The sequence below is a fragment of the Haemaphysalis longicornis genome, unplaced genomic scaffold (genome assembly GCF_048455015.1).
Source record: "Haemaphysalis longicornis isolate Haplotype H1 unplaced genomic scaffold, Haemaphysalis longicornis Haplotype H1 scaffold_7, whole genome shotgun sequence".
In the NCBI taxonomy this organism is placed as follows: Eukaryota; Metazoa; Arthropoda; class Arachnida; order Ixodida; family Ixodidae; genus Haemaphysalis; species Haemaphysalis longicornis.
In genome coordinates this window covers 138,044,536-138,062,747 of record NW_027526422.1, presented here as the reverse complement: position 1 = coordinate 138,062,747, position 18,212 = coordinate 138,044,536, and the positions used below count along the sequence as shown (strand labels likewise).

Genomic DNA, 18,212 nt, shown 5'->3' with positions numbered 1-18,212 from the left:
AACTGCGACGACCAATGGGTGGCCAACGGACTCAACGCTGGGCCTACTGAGTCTGTCGGAAGGTCGGCGAGCCGTGCAGTAGCGCAGTCAAGCCAAGCCATTTTTTTATGACGTCATACAAAACGCCACCGAAAGTGGGCGAGGATGCTGAAAGGAGGACAGCATTTTCGAAGGGACTTTTCCAGTGACTTTAGCCGCGTAAGCGCAGTGATAGCGGTCGAAGCATGGCCTGCACACTCCTGACTACCTGAAGACTCCTGCCGGCTCGTACTCCCGGAGCGTTTACAACTCACTTCAGTGTCCCCTCAAGTGTTGTAGTCACATCGTAGAAATTTAGGCATGACGCTACACCAGGGTGTAGAGACCTTGCTCGGGTGAGGAAGTCTTCTTGTGTCCGAAAGTGTTTTGAAGGGGTGTTTCCCAATCCCTAAATTACCCAGTAGTGCAACTGATAAACTTTCGACGCACTTAAGGATCTCCAGGTGGTAAAAAAACACCTGGAGCCCTACACTACGGCGTGCCTCATGGCCTGTGTACCGTCGGCACATTGAACCACAAAATCAATCAATCAATCAATCAATCAATCAATCAATCAATCAATCAATCAATCAATCAATCAATCAATCAATCAATCAATCAATCAATCAATCAATCAATCCATCAATCAATCCATCAATCAATCAATCAATCAATCAATCAAACAATCGATCAATCAAACAATTGATCAATCAATCGATCAATCAATCAACAAAAACCTGGAAATATGCAATTTAAGCTACGTTTCACGGGCGGTTCTTCGTCAGTACAGCATTGCCGTTGCTCTCCACGTAACATTAAATTGTTTAACGCCATTTTATAGCAGTAAGCACCGCAGAGTGAGCAGATATTCTGACCTGCAGCCATTGTGTTAAAGAGCAGCCTCTTGCCATGAGCATAGAGTAAACAAATCACCGACACAAAAAGGTAAATATCAGCTGTACCCAATGCGAATTCGTGCAAGGCAGCAAAACTATTGTTAATTACGTCATATACAAAACTTGTAATTGACAACAAGCTACCCACAACCATTATTATTAAGAGTAAAACTCACCTTGCCGAAAAGAAAAAAAACACGATACTTGTATTTGGGGTGCAATGCAAATGCAAAAGTGCAGTAAAAAAATTCGTGAAAGTAAAACACAAGCCTTCAATTACTGCCTTTAACCATGCTCGTGGTAGATTGTAAGTATATTACCATAATCACTACTCTAAATAGGTCGTCTCAGGAATAGTTGTAAAAGGGCTGTTCGTTTCTTTAACAACAGTGAGACAGGCCGCAACATTCGCTTCTTGTGGAACTGAAATAATAGAGAACAGCTACACTGAATGTCTCATTTAAGGAAAATTATTGTGTGATTTTGTACCCGACGAACAATAAACCAACGTTCAGGAGGGCGCTTGTTACGATTGAAGAAATACAGTTTTCAAGTCGGCGAGGTAAAGAAATGGGCGAAAGGAAGAGCGAGACATTAGTTCTGACTATGCTTCTATTCTCACGTATCATGCCTGCTCTCAAACCAATCAAAAAGGATTGCCATGCCAAAGTATCCTCTAAACTCGACCTTAAATTACAAGAGAGGATACTTCTCTTTTACTAATTGGTTGGCACTCGCCCATTGGTTACGCTGTGAAAAAACGCGTGGCGATTTTACCTTGACAATTGCCTCAGGTACGACAGTGTATGTGGTATTTTCTATTCTATGTAATATCCAAGCACGGCTGCGTGGCATCCCTGCAGGTTCCTGTAGGTTACCAGTTCCTTCCCTGCCGCATTCAAAGATGACGTCAACATGGCCGGTTGGCCGGACTTGCAGCACCTTGCCTATCGATCTGTAAATCTGGAAAATACACAAGAAGCCATCAACCGGTGGGAGTGGATGCGCATAAAAATACCTTACGACTGACACGAAAGAAATGTTTAAAATCAATAAATTCCTGTCCTACGTGGGCGATATTTAATTGATGAAAGGCCCAAACTTCAATGCAGATATTTAACTCAAAGCTCGTGCAGACAAATTTTATTGTAGCTCTTATACCGGCCATTTGAATAAGTAGTGGCAAGAATAAACTGTTGTGGTTCCCACATGAAATGCAAATTTTGTGGTGAGTTCTTCCGAGGAGCAACAAAACAATTAAGAACAAATAATTTGTATGTTTTCTGTTATGATGCAGTCTGGGAGTTAAAAAAATCGTGTACACCTATAATTGCCAAACATGTGCAGTAGAAATCATAGAGGAACTGTGATGTTCATGTCTTACAAGGACCACCGCAGAATCTACACGGGATTTTTCAGAACAGCATGCATGTGTAGAATATGAAAAAATACCGTTAAAAAAGGGACTGGAGTTTTATTAGGCAACGACCCCCGATTAGTCGGAATGCGCTAGAGATTGGAAAATAGTCGGAAAATAATAATTACAGGTGGTGCATAACACATTAGCTGGTAAAATATCTGCGACAAAACTGCTTAATGCTTTAGTCTCGTTTAATTGCTTGACACAAAATTGCGGCAGAAAGCATTTCCAAAAATATGGAGGGGCACACTAACAGTTTCACAGAAAGTTGTGGAAATTTGTTCTAAGCAACTGCCACATAAATATTGGCAGTTATAGATAAGTCATAGCAGCAAACAGAGCGAATGTAAGAAATCTGCACGTAAGAACTTTACTACACTTTGCTTAAATGTCCACCAATTAACCGGTGTGAACATGTTCATCTGGAACGAAAAACTAACGTTTCGCGACTTGTTGCCACGTCGATACCTCCGGGATGGAAGTCAAATGTGCAGTTTGTGCTCTAAGACTCTTGGTCCATTTTTCTGTCTGCTACGGGAAATGTCTTTCATAGAAAATACTAAACACAAAATCTGAATAAGCGTTACAAAACCTATAACTTCATGATTCACGTGATTCAAGATTCTTCGGTCAAGATTCATGAATTCATAACTTCAAGATTCATAACTTCGAAATTCATGAGTCGCGAAGCCTCCGCTCGAGTTGCAATCTTCACTCAATCTTCAATCTGGTATCTTCACAATTCTTTTAGAAGCGGCGCAGCTCTTGCTCTAAGGCATGTACCTCCTGCGTTGTCGGCGTCCATCCGCACGCCAACTGCGCATGCGCGACTCTCCTCCGTTCGTCTCTCCCACTGCTGTGCGCAACACTCACTCCGGCGCATTAGCATAACGACAGCTGGCGCGCTTGGTTGGCGCGCGCTTCGCTGCGTTAACGCTGCGTTAACAGCTGCTCCGGTGCGCATGTGCGCGCATACGCGACTCTCTCCCGCGGTATCGTCTCCTTCAAGCGCTGTGAATATAAAGCGGGTGTCACTCCGCAGCGGTTCAGTCAGCGCTGGCTCTCGTTCTTCTCGAACATCGACAATGAAACCAAGATTCGACCACTGCTGCGGCAACCGCTCACTGTGCACTTTACTGACCATAAAGTCATCATTCTTAAATGTAATAAAGAGCTGGGTGTGGTGGTCGCTAAAACACGTGTACTCTCGTCTCACGTATGCATGCACCGCATCACACCAGAGTTCCCTTGCGGAGAGATGGGGGCAATTTTTTCTGCTGTTTTTCCCTTTTCTTATTTTGCCTGGGCGCACTCAAAGTCATTCAGCTAGTACTCAGCGCTCCTGATTGTCTCTTATCTTCCTTTCCATTTCTGAGGGCTGTTTTGCCCTTTGATTCTAAACCAACCTGCCCGTCTTCACACCTTAGTACAGTTTAAAAACAAAGAGCTGAAATTATTTTTTCTGTTCTATACGCGAGGTCAGTTTTCCTTGTATTTGACTTGAACACCTCTTAGGTAATTCAGCGAGGAAAAATTAACCTAATTTGGCCAAGCCAGTTTTTTCTACTACTGTTGCTGCCTTTCGTTCATTACTTCATTTCACGGTGCGTTATACACGCGGTAATTAAACACGCTAGTACACTTCGTGCAAATTCAAAAATGTATAGATGAGTTGCTGCCAATTTATAACAAAGGCTCGCATGCGGCGCAATTTTTAATGCAGGGCTAAACATCCGCTGGGTTGATGGTTTAGATCTTCCGTTGTTTAGGAACCCACGCATCTATTGCATCTCAAGTGACCTTGCCGTCGACCTGAACCAGTTGAGCCCTCTTAGGCTTCAGGGGTCACGCTGCCACCGATGGAATTCCGGTTGTGCTGGCATTAAGATATGGAAATTACATGGGTGTATGCGATTAGTCGCCTGTCCTTCTCCATCAAGCGGTTCGGGTGTGGGTTGATGTGTTACACAGACATCTTACACAAACAGTGAGACGCATACTAGGGGGAAATAAAACGTACAGCCACATGTTTGTACGCGAGAATCGAAGCGTTGGCCCGAACACAAGCGTGAATGGGCGCAAACACAACGGAAAGCGACTGACACAGCCGTTACCGCCTCAAGTTTAACTCGTGGTGTACGGCGAATCCCTACCCGGCCAACAGCAAATTGCCCGCTTGGAACGCCGGCGTGAGCCATTATCGCTTTTTCAGAGGGCTTTCAGGGGATAATTTCGACAGCGTATGTCACTTCTAAGCACGCGCTCATGACCGGTGGCCGGTTTATGCGTGCGCAGGTTTGTCGTGGAGAATAGGGGGAGGGAGGTGGGAGGCGTGCCCACGTAGCCACAGGTTTCATGCCCGTTCTGTAGGTTGGCATGTCCCTTGTGGTGGTGCGAGATTTAAACGCGGACGCTAACCGGCCAAATGGGACCTGTCCGGAGTCCTTAGTGGTAAAGCGGATTGGGTTTGTGTGTTAGATTATATTCAGATTACCGACGCAAAACCCGTTTTGCCATTTATGGACGTAAAAAATGCCGTGTCACGCAGTTCGGTTGGCTGAGACGTGAGATGACGTAATTCTTTAAAGTTACTACAACAGTTGCGACGACAGTCTGAACCCGGCATTACACAAACAGTAAGATGCTTACGACGAGGGAGTGACACAGGCAGTTCCATGTTTATCTGCAAGAACAAAGCTTGGATCCGTAAAAGTTTCATTCGTCTAATTGGCTTGGAAATATGCTCCATCGAAAATTATGGTAAACATGTTTTGTTTCGTGCACTCCATGCATTTCGTCCAGCTTTGCAGGTCATCCTCCTTCACATAGTGTAAAGGCATTAATTTTGTACTGCAAAAAACAGTGTATTCCACATGTAACAAACGCGGAAGTTAGACCACCGCTATTCTTTGTTATAACCGAAATATGGTCGAAATCATATTTGTGATGTGTGGGTTGAATTGCGCTTTAATTTGCAACGCTGGCCTGGAAAAGTCGATCATTGCAAAACATTGTGAGAGCTATTTATTAGCTTAAGTATGCCGCTGATCATATGCCAGTGGTTAACAGGCCAAAATGACAAAAGGCAAAAACTCCCACTGCTCAACTCATTTAAATGACCACTAAAGTAATGATGGATAATGTTTGGTTTCACTTTCGCAAAGTGGCTTGCATAATCGCTGTAACCATGCGATTGCATTTTCTGGTATTCATGCCACTGGACTTCCTGGGGTATTTTAATTACGTGATTGAGGCAAGGCAGACTCATTTGGCAGACAGTAGCTCAGCTAACATACCACTCCTCCCTTCGTAAACACGCATGGACACGAGTTATTTTGTTTGGTTCGTCATGTGTCTCGAATGTGTGGCTTTCTAAAAAACATTAAGGTGTATCTTGTGGAAGTCAATTTATTCTGTAAAAAACTGCAAAAAAGTACAACGTCGGCTTGGCAAAAAAAACCTTCCCGGCATGACTGAGGAAAGCACAAAAATCTTGGACAGCAAGCGGAATTGCATAAGAAAGCACGGTAGCAAATTAAACCTGATGGCTAAATGGTCACTCCTAACGCGAAGTGCGAGCGCTGAGAAACCGGTCGCACGCGCACATGGCCTGCTGGCCACACTACGAGGGCATTATCAAAAGATCGCCTCGTTCTATTTAGCCGCACAAGCAGCGGGAAAGGTAACGGCAGCGTCAATGCTGGTGCTGGCCCCGGCTACGGCAACAGTTGCTGTGACCTACAAAATTTTTACAAAGACTGTATGTTGGTAAAAATTCTAATGATAACTGTAATAACTGGCTATTATTTAGTGACTGTGCTTCTTACTGCTGTGCAGTGTACTGCCTTACCCCTTGTACACATTCGCTTCGAAGGAAACACATTGAAATATCTGCACCTTATCCCAACTTGCGCAGTCTTAACCATAGAAGAAACCCTCACCAGCTCGTGTAAAAAGTGTATTGCATGTCACAACTTCCTTAAACAATAGATGAGTATTCCAATACTGTTTGCCCCGTTAAAAAACGCGCCCTGGAATACACTCTGGCCGTTGAGAAGCGCGTACTGAGCCTATTTCACCATTAGTTAGCGTAGGAAGATCTCCTATAGTGACGCTTGTAACAACCCAAATGGTCACGACAAGCTTGTCGCAGTTCTCGCAATATACACCTTCATCCCTTCTACATCAATAAAGAAGTCATCAGCATGTCACTGCTAGGGAAATCGGTGTGGCAGGGTGTGATTACCATCACAGACTTTCGAGCTGCCTGCAGAAGCTTCTTAGACTAAACTGTGGCCCTGCCCACTCAAGATATTCACCCAACATCACCTGCTCTGAAGTCCTATCTCTAACGCTTTCCAGATCCGATTAACCGACAACTTCTTACTAGCGAACCCGGGCCCTCTCTCTACAGGCTACTCGGTTTCCCCACCTCCCGGTCCCTTTGTCTCGTTCCCAAAAATCACGGAAATTTACAGTTTTGACTCCCAACCTTCCTTTTCTTCGATTTTGGCCATCCAAACGGGAAGAACTTCCACTTTGCATACCCTAATCTAATCGCTCTATTCACTCCGCCTACCTCTAAATGTACAGGTGCCGCTAAGAATAATTGAAACACGGTCTCATGAAGCTACAAAAATTTCTTCTACAGGAAAGCGACTGGCTGCATTGGTGGGCGTTTAAAGTAGTTCTCCCTAATAGAAATAGCATCCTGTAGTCGGGTAATGGCTGTCATAAAGCCAGTAAGACAAATATTCTGTGATATTAACCAATGCCCGTTCTTATTACTTAGGACGGCACATTTGCGGCCCCTCGCAATCTCCTGCTAAATGCCACCTCTCGTCCCACCCTATCACTCACCCTATCACGCAGCTTGGCAGCTTGAGCCGACATTCGCAAGCTGCCAAGCTGTGGCGCCGGTGGCGGTTGCGATGTTTATAGCAGGTCCTGCGAAGTCACATGTCACCTCCTCGTTTACATCATGGCCGCAAGTAGCGCGCCTGCCTTTCATGGTTACGCTCTTCTGTGGACAGTAACTTGCATCTGATAGAACTAGTTTTGTGCTCCATCACGTAGCTCTGTCTCCCCGAAGAAAGTTTTGCACCCAGGCCGGCAGCCAAAGCTGTGTGCGTGTCGTGGTCTCGTTCACTTTGCTCATGAAATTCCTCGAAGTTCCCTTGAGAATGAACTGTGCTTACCAAGTTGGAATTATCACTGGGAACGATTGAACCCCACACCGTGTTTGTACAGTGTGCACGACTTTTTGAAAACTCTTGCCAGCTTGCACCGGAGTGAAGTGACTTGTACGCCACCATAAATCGAGGAAAGCGAGTGTTACCCTTACGGCGAACAGGGGAAGAGATCACGTGTTAATTTCTCGCTTCTGCATCAAAGCACGTGCCGGGTCAGTGTGGTTTGTTCGAAACCATTTCTGGTTGTCTTCAAGTTGAATCAAATGCTTTCTTCAAACCGGGTCTTTTGATTAAGGGCGTTGTGTGCTGCTATGGTTCCACTACGGTGTGTGCTTAGATAAAACGAGAGTATTTGCATTATGTTATGCACATTTTTCATTCCATACTGGCACCATGGCGTTTGTTAGTCCTTCTTAGGGTGCTCCTGAAAGCTCTAAGCACACGTCTGGCAGATGGGCTAATACGCAACTCGCTTCTCAAAACATACAACTGATGGCGCCATGTGCGTTACCACCATACCGCGATAGAAAAAAATTTAGCGTTGCACGCTGTTTAAAGTTAAACAAACAGGTGGCGCGAGACTTTCGAGCAGAGTCCATCGAAGCGACTAAACCGGTGCTATCCATAGAGATAACGCAAATCAAAATTGCACCCCTGTAATCGTTCTCGCGGTGGTTGCGCTATCCGCTGGGCCTTTTGTAGGTAAAGAAAAGGCCGCGTGGCACATTCACATAGTTTAACCACCATCCCTCGTCCCGTAAGGCACCAAAATTGACACACAAAGAGTGGCAGCTAACAGAAGTGTGGGGTGGGTAAGTTGTTTTGTCGTATGCGCCCAGTGCGCGAGTCCTCCTCTGGCCGCGATGTTTAGCTCGGTAGGTTTTAGTTTTCCTGCTAGATCACACCGCTGCCTCACTCGCTTCCGGCAACCAATGACATCACGTAAAACGTGATGAAATGGCGCGAGGAATAAAATGTGACTTTCAATCTCTAAATTTCTCAGATTTAAAGCGTCTTTCGTCGCAGAATAAACGCTGAAAGGGACTCGCGGCAGTTGAACTTTCGTCTGAGCCCAACTTCCTATTTGACTTCAGGGTTCTTTTAAAGGCTCCAGGAAGATAATATTTGCAACTCTGATGAGTTTGATAAAATTAGCCTTTGGTACTTCAGTCAGCTCACGTCTAGCCTCTGAAGACGTTTTTGGCAGAAAAAACGGAATAAATGTTGTTACCGGATCAGAAGGCCAGGGAGACGGCAGTGGCACGATGTCTGTCGCATCAGCATCTGCGGCATCGGGTGCGCTGGATTGGGCACGTTGCCTGACCTTGTAAGACCCTTGGTCACCTTGTACATTCTGTAAAGAGATCGCTCATCATTCTTAATCATGACTCGCATCACCTCTTCTGCCATCACGTAACAATATTTCAAGAGCGGAGTATGAAAAGAACCAGTGACATATTGTGGCCGGGCGTGATGCCTTATAGGCCAGCGTTAAAACTTTTCATCATTGTGAAACTGAACGTTCGATTTCAAGTCATACGTTTAAAGTACAATAGTGGCCCCAGTTCACTCGCTTAGTCATGTATCTTTGTGGTGCCGTAGTTGGTGGCCGCTAAGTGCACAAACAAGTTTATTTGACGTCATTGAAAAGTTGCTTGAAAGTGAGTAAGGAGTTCCCTCTACATTACACGTTGTCGTTTTTAAATCCTATTTGATTGCAGTTTTCAATAAAATTGGTGTAATGGTCATCAGAATAAAGATGTCTTTCTGATGACACACACTTATAATTTGTCTGACCATTAAGCCACATTTCTGTCCTCGCGCGAGTGCCTTGATTCGTACTTTTGCCCCTAACCCGCCAGCTGTCATCATCTTTTGGCCAACCATCTGTACTGCACACATCAGCAGTCCTGAAATTATTCGGGACTGCCTTCAGAGAAGCCAGATTTTTTTATTAAGCTATCATTCTAGATCAAGCGTAACACAAGCGATCCAGCTGTGAAGGATCAGCACTTGAAGCAAAAAAGAAATCAGGTGACCTCCAAACCTGTGTCTGGTAGGGCTAAGCGTGGAATAGCGGTCACGTGACCGGTTTTCTTTACAGCGTGCCTCTGCATTAGATTGCTATATCAAATGTAGCTTTTTCTTACAGGAGCTTGAAGTTGTGCGCACGAGCAGCTCTGCACTACAGGTTCCTCCCTTTAGGGGCACATACGGTTGTCAAAAAATATGTAACGGAGTGCAGTGGAGCACTCTGTAAAGCCCCTCAAGGTTGTTCTCCTAAACACAATCTGCTGTAAAAATATTTAAGTTGTAAAAACCAAACAAGATACGATTACGGATAGCTTCGCTTTACGGTCTCTTCTGTAATAACAGTACAGTTTTTATGGCGGCACCCACTGAAAAAGTACACATTAGTTAAACTACACAAAACGCTCTGGGGCTACAGTTTTATTTATTTATTTATTTGTACATACTGCAGGCCCTAACCAGACCCTTGCAGGAGTGGATACATAGGTAACATAAAATACAATAACGCTCCACAAAAACAAAAGAAAAAAAAGTATTGATACACACAGGATACTTCGTGATTCACACGCAAACATTTTTAGAAAAAAGTAATCTCTGCTAGACAGTTCACAAAGGATTCTAGCTTGGAACGATTCCCAGCATTGACCGGCAACTTATTCCAAAAACAAATGGCCATTGGGAATAAAGAATACTTATGTGTATTGACATGACCAGCAGGCTGAAAAACGACTTTGGTATGAGTAAAGATGGTTTCCCCGATCAGGAACCCAATCGCCCGGGTTCCGGTTGATTTGGTAGGAGGCTGGCAGGGCGATGGTGTTGAAGTTCTTGGAGATGGCGGTCGAATTGACGAACTGGAGGCGTTGTAGTTGAATAAGTGAAACGAAGAGTTTATATACAGCTATTTACAGTAGGAAAACTGGGTACATGAGTAGCAAAAGAAAAACTTCAAACTTCAGCTGGACGCTAGCTCCGAGTGCGGACAAATCACTCGAGCTCCTCAACTTCGTCTAACTCTCCTATTCTCAGAGCGTACACAAACCGCTCGAGAAACGACGGCCAAGACTCTGTATCGCCGCAAGATCCGTCCAGTTGCCCGGTATGGCTCTGTACCCTTAACCTCCGACGGGATCTTAACCTCTAGCCTAGGGGGCTCACAAATCCCAACCCAGCTTTAACGGTCGAGAATCCTTGTCCCGCCGGGAACCACCCAGGTCGGCGCTCAGACAAGAACGATTTCCAACGGCCAAGTTCGGCCTTATAAAACCTCGAGATCACCCTCTCTCGGGAACGCCCCTGTAGGTTTCGTACACGCGTAAGGGAGTGCCCGAATTCACGTAGACAGCTGTCACTCAGCACGCCACGGAATATTCAATGAGGCGCCGCCATCTTTGGGTCAACGGCACGCTCACAGACAAGCAGGTGCGTGCGACCCCGCGGGGTGAGAGCGAAAGACGGCGACAGTGCACTGTGCCGGCCGAGGCGCGTTAACAATGGGGTCCTGCGCGGCGCCCGCTTCGACACCGGTAATCCCACCACCTCCGCGAGTCACGGCGACGGTTCCCGGAATCCGGCGCCGCCGTCTGCTTTCTCAATGGGGGATTATCCCTGTGGTATGCGGTGGGCCGGACAATCCGTCTCCCGTGCGCGCCGTGAGGAATTGGCGACGGCTGCTGCGTAGAGTCTACAGTGCTGCGCCACCAGACAGGGTGGCGGGTTCTCACGCGCAGCCCGGGTGCCTGGCCGGTAATCTCATAAGTGGACCTTACAGTATGGTTTTTTCTAAATGAGTGTTTAAATGGGTCCTGTAAGTACAGAGTGCGTGGTATCTTAAATGACCGTGACAGAGTAAGTATAAGAACTTTAACCTAGAAATTATTCTTCGTTTGGAAAGTAGATGAAGATTTGCTCTAATAATTAGGTTGGCGATACTTGAATGCCGCGAAAAATTAAAGTAGATGAACGGTACCGCTAAGTTCTTCATTCGTTAAATTTTGTCTATTAAGTGCTGTTGGTGGGGACTCCGTATTATGTCGGCATATTCTAAGGCAGGGTGAATAACAGTCTTGTATGCGTTTAGTTTGATATGGGTCGGAGCATTTCGCAACCCTCTTCTAAGAAAGGATAGTTTCCCTACCGCTTTTTCTTTTGCAGACGGTGTCAATATGGGGTTCCCAAGTTAAGTTTTCTGAAAGCGTGACGCCAAGGTATTTCACCTGATGACTTTTAGGGAGTTGAATATTTTCTAAAGGGTACAAACAATTAAGTGTATGCTTCTTATTAGTGAATGCGAGGCATTCGGTTTTAGATGCGTTCAGTCTGATACCCCATTTCTGGCACCAACAGTTATTATTTTAGTGAGTTGTTCAGTCCGATTTTGTCCTCTGATTGTCATACGACTGCATACACAACATAACCATCTCCGAAACGGCGCATCTGGATTGGTGACTGGATAAAATTGGATATCATTGATATAAATAAGAAATAGTAGAGGCGCAAGGACTGAACACGGCGGTACTCTCGAGTACACATTGAGGCTTTCGTACGTATGTGTGTTTACGGCTACACAGTGTGTTCTCTTCTGTAGGATGCTAGAAATCCACAAGAGTAAGGTGTCGTCAATACCAAAAGCCAGTAGTTTTGTGAATAAATCTTCAAGTTGGACCAAGTCAAACGCATTTGAAAAGTCCAAGAATATGGCATCAACCTGACTGTTGCTAATAGTGGCGTTGGCTAGGTCATTAGTTATTTCGGCCAGCTGTGTTAGTGTTGACAACCCAGATCGAAATCCGTGTTGTTGGTTAAAAATTAAATTATTCCTTTCTATATGACTGATAATAGACCGATAATTATGCGTTCCATCACCTTACAACATGTGCTTTTTAGTGAAACAGGTCTGTAGTTGCTTGCTTCAAATTTAGAGCCAAATTTTAGTACTGGAAGTATTCTTGCCCTGCGCCAGTCATCAGAAGTAATCGAGGTATCTAGAGACACTCTAAAGATTATAAGTAAATATTTTGAAATCAAGGCAGCATATCGGTTCAAGAATGCATTAGAGATAGAATCAGTGGATGGGCAAATTCTGCCTTGTTCGGACACCAGCTGGTTCAGCGAAAAACTGTAAGCGAAAACATCTCAAATACAACCCGTATAAAGAGTGGTCCGCATCCAAGACAGTGGCAAGCTTCACGCAAAAACATACATTTTCGCTTGCTTTTGCTGCTTCAGAGTCAGCGGAGGGGGAACCCACCTGAAAAAACTTGTAGTAGGCTGCTGTTGATGCGATGACCACAGCATCACCCTCCTCAAATGTGTAGATGCCCCTTGCTAGACATTCTTCATCCATGGTAGCTGTACCTAATAGCAAAAGAAACCTGTGTTTACTACTTTGTTACTGAAGCAATTAAACTCTCTTTAAGCATAATATTTGCGTCCTTGTCATGTCAAAAAGAGGTTCTACGAGTCAACACAGCAACACATTCGCTCAGAAGTGTATTTGCCATCGCTTTCACACAAAACTTCAGCGCTTTGGAAGAAATGTCCAGCTCTAACCTCGAAGGAATCACACCAATAACTGTAGTAGGCGTGCAGTGAACTTCACGTGGCTTGGTGCATCGTCGGCTAAACATAATGGCTGTCTTACGTTGAACCTAGGAAACACGCGGCAGAAATCCCAAAACGTATTGACCAACAATTCCACCTGTATTTTTCATGCCAGCCCGCGTATTTAAATAGAGTAGAATAATTAAAATACTGTAAATACGCAAGTGCAGAAGTTCATAGTACACCGCTGCCGCCATGATTTTGAGTTCACGCGAGGGGCACAATTCACGTGATCACGCTAAAATACGATATCGCGCATACACTACCTCTCAGACCACGAGCATGTCGGTTATGTGAAAGCCAGTAAACGCATAATCTACTCGGCACCTGTAAAATTCCAAACTTTCAGTAGCGACACCTTTATAAATACGTACTTTTCTCTGCAGAGATAAAAACGGGGCACACTCCTTCCTTTCTTCAGTGAGTCTGCCAATTCTCGCAGTCACCCGATTTCGCAGCTTGCCGTACAGCTATATCTAATATCTACAGTAGGATTGAAGGATTGACGTTGGAAACTTAAGATAAAGAAAGCGAAGTGGTTGTTGTCTTGGGCAAGATTAAACTAAAATCACAAAAAAAAACTTTTCTTGGTAGAGATCGCATTTCACTTTTTTGTTGGGTGAACAGAGTGCCACCACACAGATTCATAATAAAAAATTGCGTCCTTCATAAGCAGGCGCAGTAGTTTTGCAACAACATCTTTGTAATTCATCACATTTTTGCAAACAGATCGCTGAGCAAGAACTAAGAGCGGACAGAAAGGCCTTCATTAGCGGCGAAAGCATCAGGTTCCCTTTTATGTGAAAATTTGGCGTCGGCGTTCTTAAGTGGCTGATGCTTCAGTTAATGAAAAATAAAAAAATGTGTTTGGTCTAAAGCTTCAGCCTAGTAATCCCATGATAACGCAAAGACTCCGCATAGAGCTTTTTGTGATACATGGCCTTTGCTACAGATTGCGCTGCCGGCTGCATAGCTATAAGTACTTCTTGATTGAATTTGTCCTTTTTCTGGCCATCAAGGGCACGGCACACAGCTTAGCCGCCGGATTAATCGATGGTGAGACTGAGCGATCAACCGCAGACAAGACAAATCAGTTATTTTACCCTCGCCTAGTCACGTGGTACGGCAGCAGAAAATCTACGAGTGAGCAAAGCCATAAGCAAGGCGCCGCTTCCGTGACGGAAGGTGAACTACACTTGCGACGTGATGCGAGACCTTGAAACATGTAGCATAATAGAGCTTTCGCTTGAAAACATTGGGTGCAAAATGGTAGTAGGGTATTCATCGACTGCGAACCCGATTATCTATGGATTCACTTAACTATAGAGGGCGTGCTTCATGTGTTGTGGCCTGTGACTTATAAACCTGTCAAGTTCCAGATGTGGGTTGACTTTACAGCCCGCTTTCGTTATTTCTTTTGAGATTATTTTTGAATCGGAAAGCACAAACAATAACGCGAAGTAGCCGGTCAACAGAATTTTATCGTTATATCTGCATGACTAGATGAGTGAAGGAATGCCATGAATGGGTACTTTGCATTTATTGTATTGGGCACTTTCTTCCCTTTGTGAAGCAATGTTAAGTATACTATTTCTTGGGTTGTGTAATGCTCACCCATCTACCCTCCACATCTCTACTACAGCTCTGATGCGATCAAGCTAAGTGCCGTGATCTCTTAAACCAAAATCTCTGCCTGTTCTTTACAACTAACAGCAGTCGGGGTTTTTCTTTTTTCTCATTTTTGACACCCGATTCCGAACATGTGGTTGTTTCTTACTATTTAATTTTATCCACTCATGAAGTATCATAGAGTCAGTCTAATAGGAAGTTTGCTCGATCCCTCAGCTGTAGTGCATGTTTAAGTCTGACCCAACCTAGCTGCAACCAAGCCGGACATGCTCTGGCCTGATTTACGTCGGGGTCTCCATGGCAGGCACTCTAATTTTTGCTGTCAGTAGTTTGGCTTTTCATGAGCCGTGGTTGTAAGCGAAGATGGTGTACACCGCCAACCCCTAAGCTTGAGGACTTGCACAGGCAACGATATGTAGAGCCCTCGTCTCGAATTGTTCCCGTAGCCTCCTGTTCTCGCCTACTCTACCGTTATAGAGTGTTACTTCTAAAAGCGTTAGTCTGCATGTCTTGCATGAGACATATACCATTTCCCGTTTCCTATAAAGGTAGATGACCCTCCCTGGATTTTGCTAAGTGCCGTAGCCTTAAAATATCATTGTCGTTCTTATGGCGAATAGCGATGAAAATCCAAGCTGGTCTGGTATTCTCGCCGTAGCATCAAGGATAGCTCTTTTTGTGTAACGACTGTTGTGTCTTGGTGACGCCCATTTTTGGACTGAGAAAAATACCAGGTCCGGCGAATTTTTCTACACCACCCCGAGCATGGCAGTTTTCCTTTTTAATTGCGCATACTCGTGTATTCATTCATTTTTGTGGTCGTCGAATATGGTTTTGATGCATCCAGCAGAACGTCGTCCACGTCAGCAGCTTTTTGTAGTTTGTTTACCTCGTCAGAAAATAAGCTTTTCATTGCCTTCAGGTGGCGTTTGATGGTGGCATGCTCGTTGGGACGTGCTCAGTGTTATTCCGAAAGTGGCCCTTGCCGTTCTTCATGTGTTAGTCTCCTTAATTATTTTGCATTCATCGTCGTATTTCCACTCTACTACCCGAATGACATCCATATATTCCTCATGGATTGCCATTTGAAGAATGCCTTTCCGATATCTGCGATAGTCATGACATTGTCACTCCTGAAGTTTGTTAGGGACGTACATCACCGTTGAAATTATGCCCTTTTTAGTTGTGATTAAGAATCGTTACTTTTGTTTAGCTGAATGACGGTTCAAACACTATCGGAATGTGGTTGTTTGTCGATCTTCTCGAATGATAGCTTGGTGTTGAATGTAGTACTAAGCATTTTCATCTTTTTCCTTTCGCCTTATACAACTTTTACGATATTTTCTATGTGTTCATCGCGGGCGTTCGCTTTGGACTTTCGCTGTGGTGAAGTGGTCTTCGGCTTCGGACTTTTGGAGTTCGAATTTTAGAATTTAGGATGACGCATTGTGGACTTTGATTTGACTTAGTTTGCATGAAGATATTTAAGCTTTTAACCACTTTGCAACCAAAAAGGGGTTTGTTTTTATAGAAAGCCTGAGTACAGTCCGTAAACTACGAACAATACAAAAAACTCAGAAAAATTGTTTTTACTCCAGTTACGCTGCGCTAGCAAAATACTGTTCAGGTGTATTCTTGATTGCAAGAGAGAGACTCTCACCAACCACCGTTTATTTCATATCATTAATGACACACCACATCTACAACTCTTTTTATTCAGGCCATCTACTTCTTCACATTTCTCTCTTTGACTGAGGGAAAAAGCTTCTGGACTTCAGGCTCCCTCCCCCCCTCCTCACCGTCTCCCCCCCCCCCCTCAGCACCGTCTCAACAATTTTGAAGGTGGCAAAGAGCATCACGTTCCCGTAAAGACACCCTTTCAGTATAAGCTTGGCCCTTTGAACGGATTAAGATACCGAAAAGAGTCGAAACGCTAAAGCGATACTGAAGTTACGTAGTGAATTCAGGGTAAGTAACCTTGGTTTTCAGAGATGGGGGCAAAAAGCAAAAACTCCCGTGTGTACGAGATTTAGGCGCACGTTAAATATCCCCAGGTGGACAAAATTAATCTGGAGCCCTCCACTACCGCGCGCCTCATCGCCTGCGTTGTGTCGGTGCGTTAAACAACCTAAACCAATCAAGCAATCAAACATGGTTCTTCAGAGTGCCGTGTAGTAACTAAGTTCGTGCGAAAGCATCATGCGCAAATCACGCAGTTTACCGCTCTGAAATAAATCCTTTAAAGGGAGTTCACCCTCACTCATGTCTAGCATTTTAGTTCCGTTTCTGTTTCCTTCACGAGAGCATTAACCCGAAACCTTCACGTAACGTAAACGTGCATGTAGCAAACAATTGCGAAGTTTCGTCAACTTCGTTATCATCATCATCATAATTACCACCAGCCTATCTACGCCCAATGCAGGCAAAGGCCTCTCCCATTATTCCCCAATTACCCCGGTCCTGTGCCAACTGTGACCAATTTACCCCCGCAAACTTTTTGATCTCATCTGCCTAACTTTCTGCCGCCCCCTGCAACGCTTGCCTTCTCTAGGGATCCGCTCTGTTACCCTTAATGAGCAACGGTTATCTTGCCATCGCATTACATGGCCCGTCCACGTTCATTCCCTCTTAATCTCTACTAATATGCCCTTAACACGCGTTTGTTCCCTGACCCACTCCGCTTTCTTCTTGTCCCGTAATGTTACACCTATCATTGTCCGCTCCATTGCCCGCGGACTCGTTCTCAATTTAAGTTGGACCCTCTTAGTGAGCCTCCAAGTTTCTGCCCCGTAAGTGAGTACCGGTAAGATGCAGCTGTCATATACTTTCTTCATTGACAATGGTAGGCTGCTATTCTTTATCTGTGAATGTCTGCCGTAACTTCTTTATATACAGGTCTAATTGTATTTACTTTGCCGCTGAGCGATACAGAGAGATCGAAGATCAGGCAATTCGTCAGGGATCAATGCGTTTTTCATTTGTGTTTGGGCAAACGGGTAGCCGAGCTGTACCAACTATTCATCTTTTTTTTTTCAGAATATATACACGCCTCGTACCAGACACCGGCACTGTACAGTGAATTATAACCCGCACACGCGATGTCGACCCGTAATGTTTAACCCCAGGCGTAATTTCGATCTACAGGCGGATCCACAGAAGCAATTGCGATGTGGATCAGTCTATGTGGTTATTGCTAAAAACACAAAGTTTCCTGTGGTTTTTACCAATGAATATTACATTACAATGAACATTTTAGAAATGAACATTATAGTTCCCACAAATACGAAATCGAAGTACGGTTGAGCATTTCATATTATTAACATGTTCAATAGTTGCGTATAATAAAATTCCGGTGATAAAGTTAACAACTAAAGCAGCGCCCATGTACAACGAGCTTCAGATGATTTTAGGGGAAAAAATAGC

At 44.5% G+C, this 18,212-nt stretch overlaps 1 protein-coding gene across 5 annotated transcripts in view; it reads right to left on the bottom strand.

Moving 5' to 3' along the window:
- Positions 1–18,212, bottom strand: part of LOC144147059 (uncharacterized) — a 320,221-nt gene that overhangs the window by 281,098 nt on the left and 20,911 nt on the right. For all 5 annotated transcript variants that reach the window (XM_077679092.1, XM_077679089.1, XM_077679091.1 and 2 more), the window contains exons 2-4: positions 12,808–12,914; positions 8,758–8,880; positions 1,692–1,877 (exon numbers count right to left, since the gene is read on the bottom strand). In XM_077679092.1, the coding sequence (XP_077535218.1) occupies positions 1,692–1,877; positions 8,758–8,880; positions 12,808–12,903 (405 nt within the window). In that variant the 5' untranslated portion in view covers positions 12,904–12,914. The remainder of the gene's footprint in view (positions 1–1,691; positions 1,878–8,757; positions 8,881–12,807; positions 12,915–18,212) is intronic.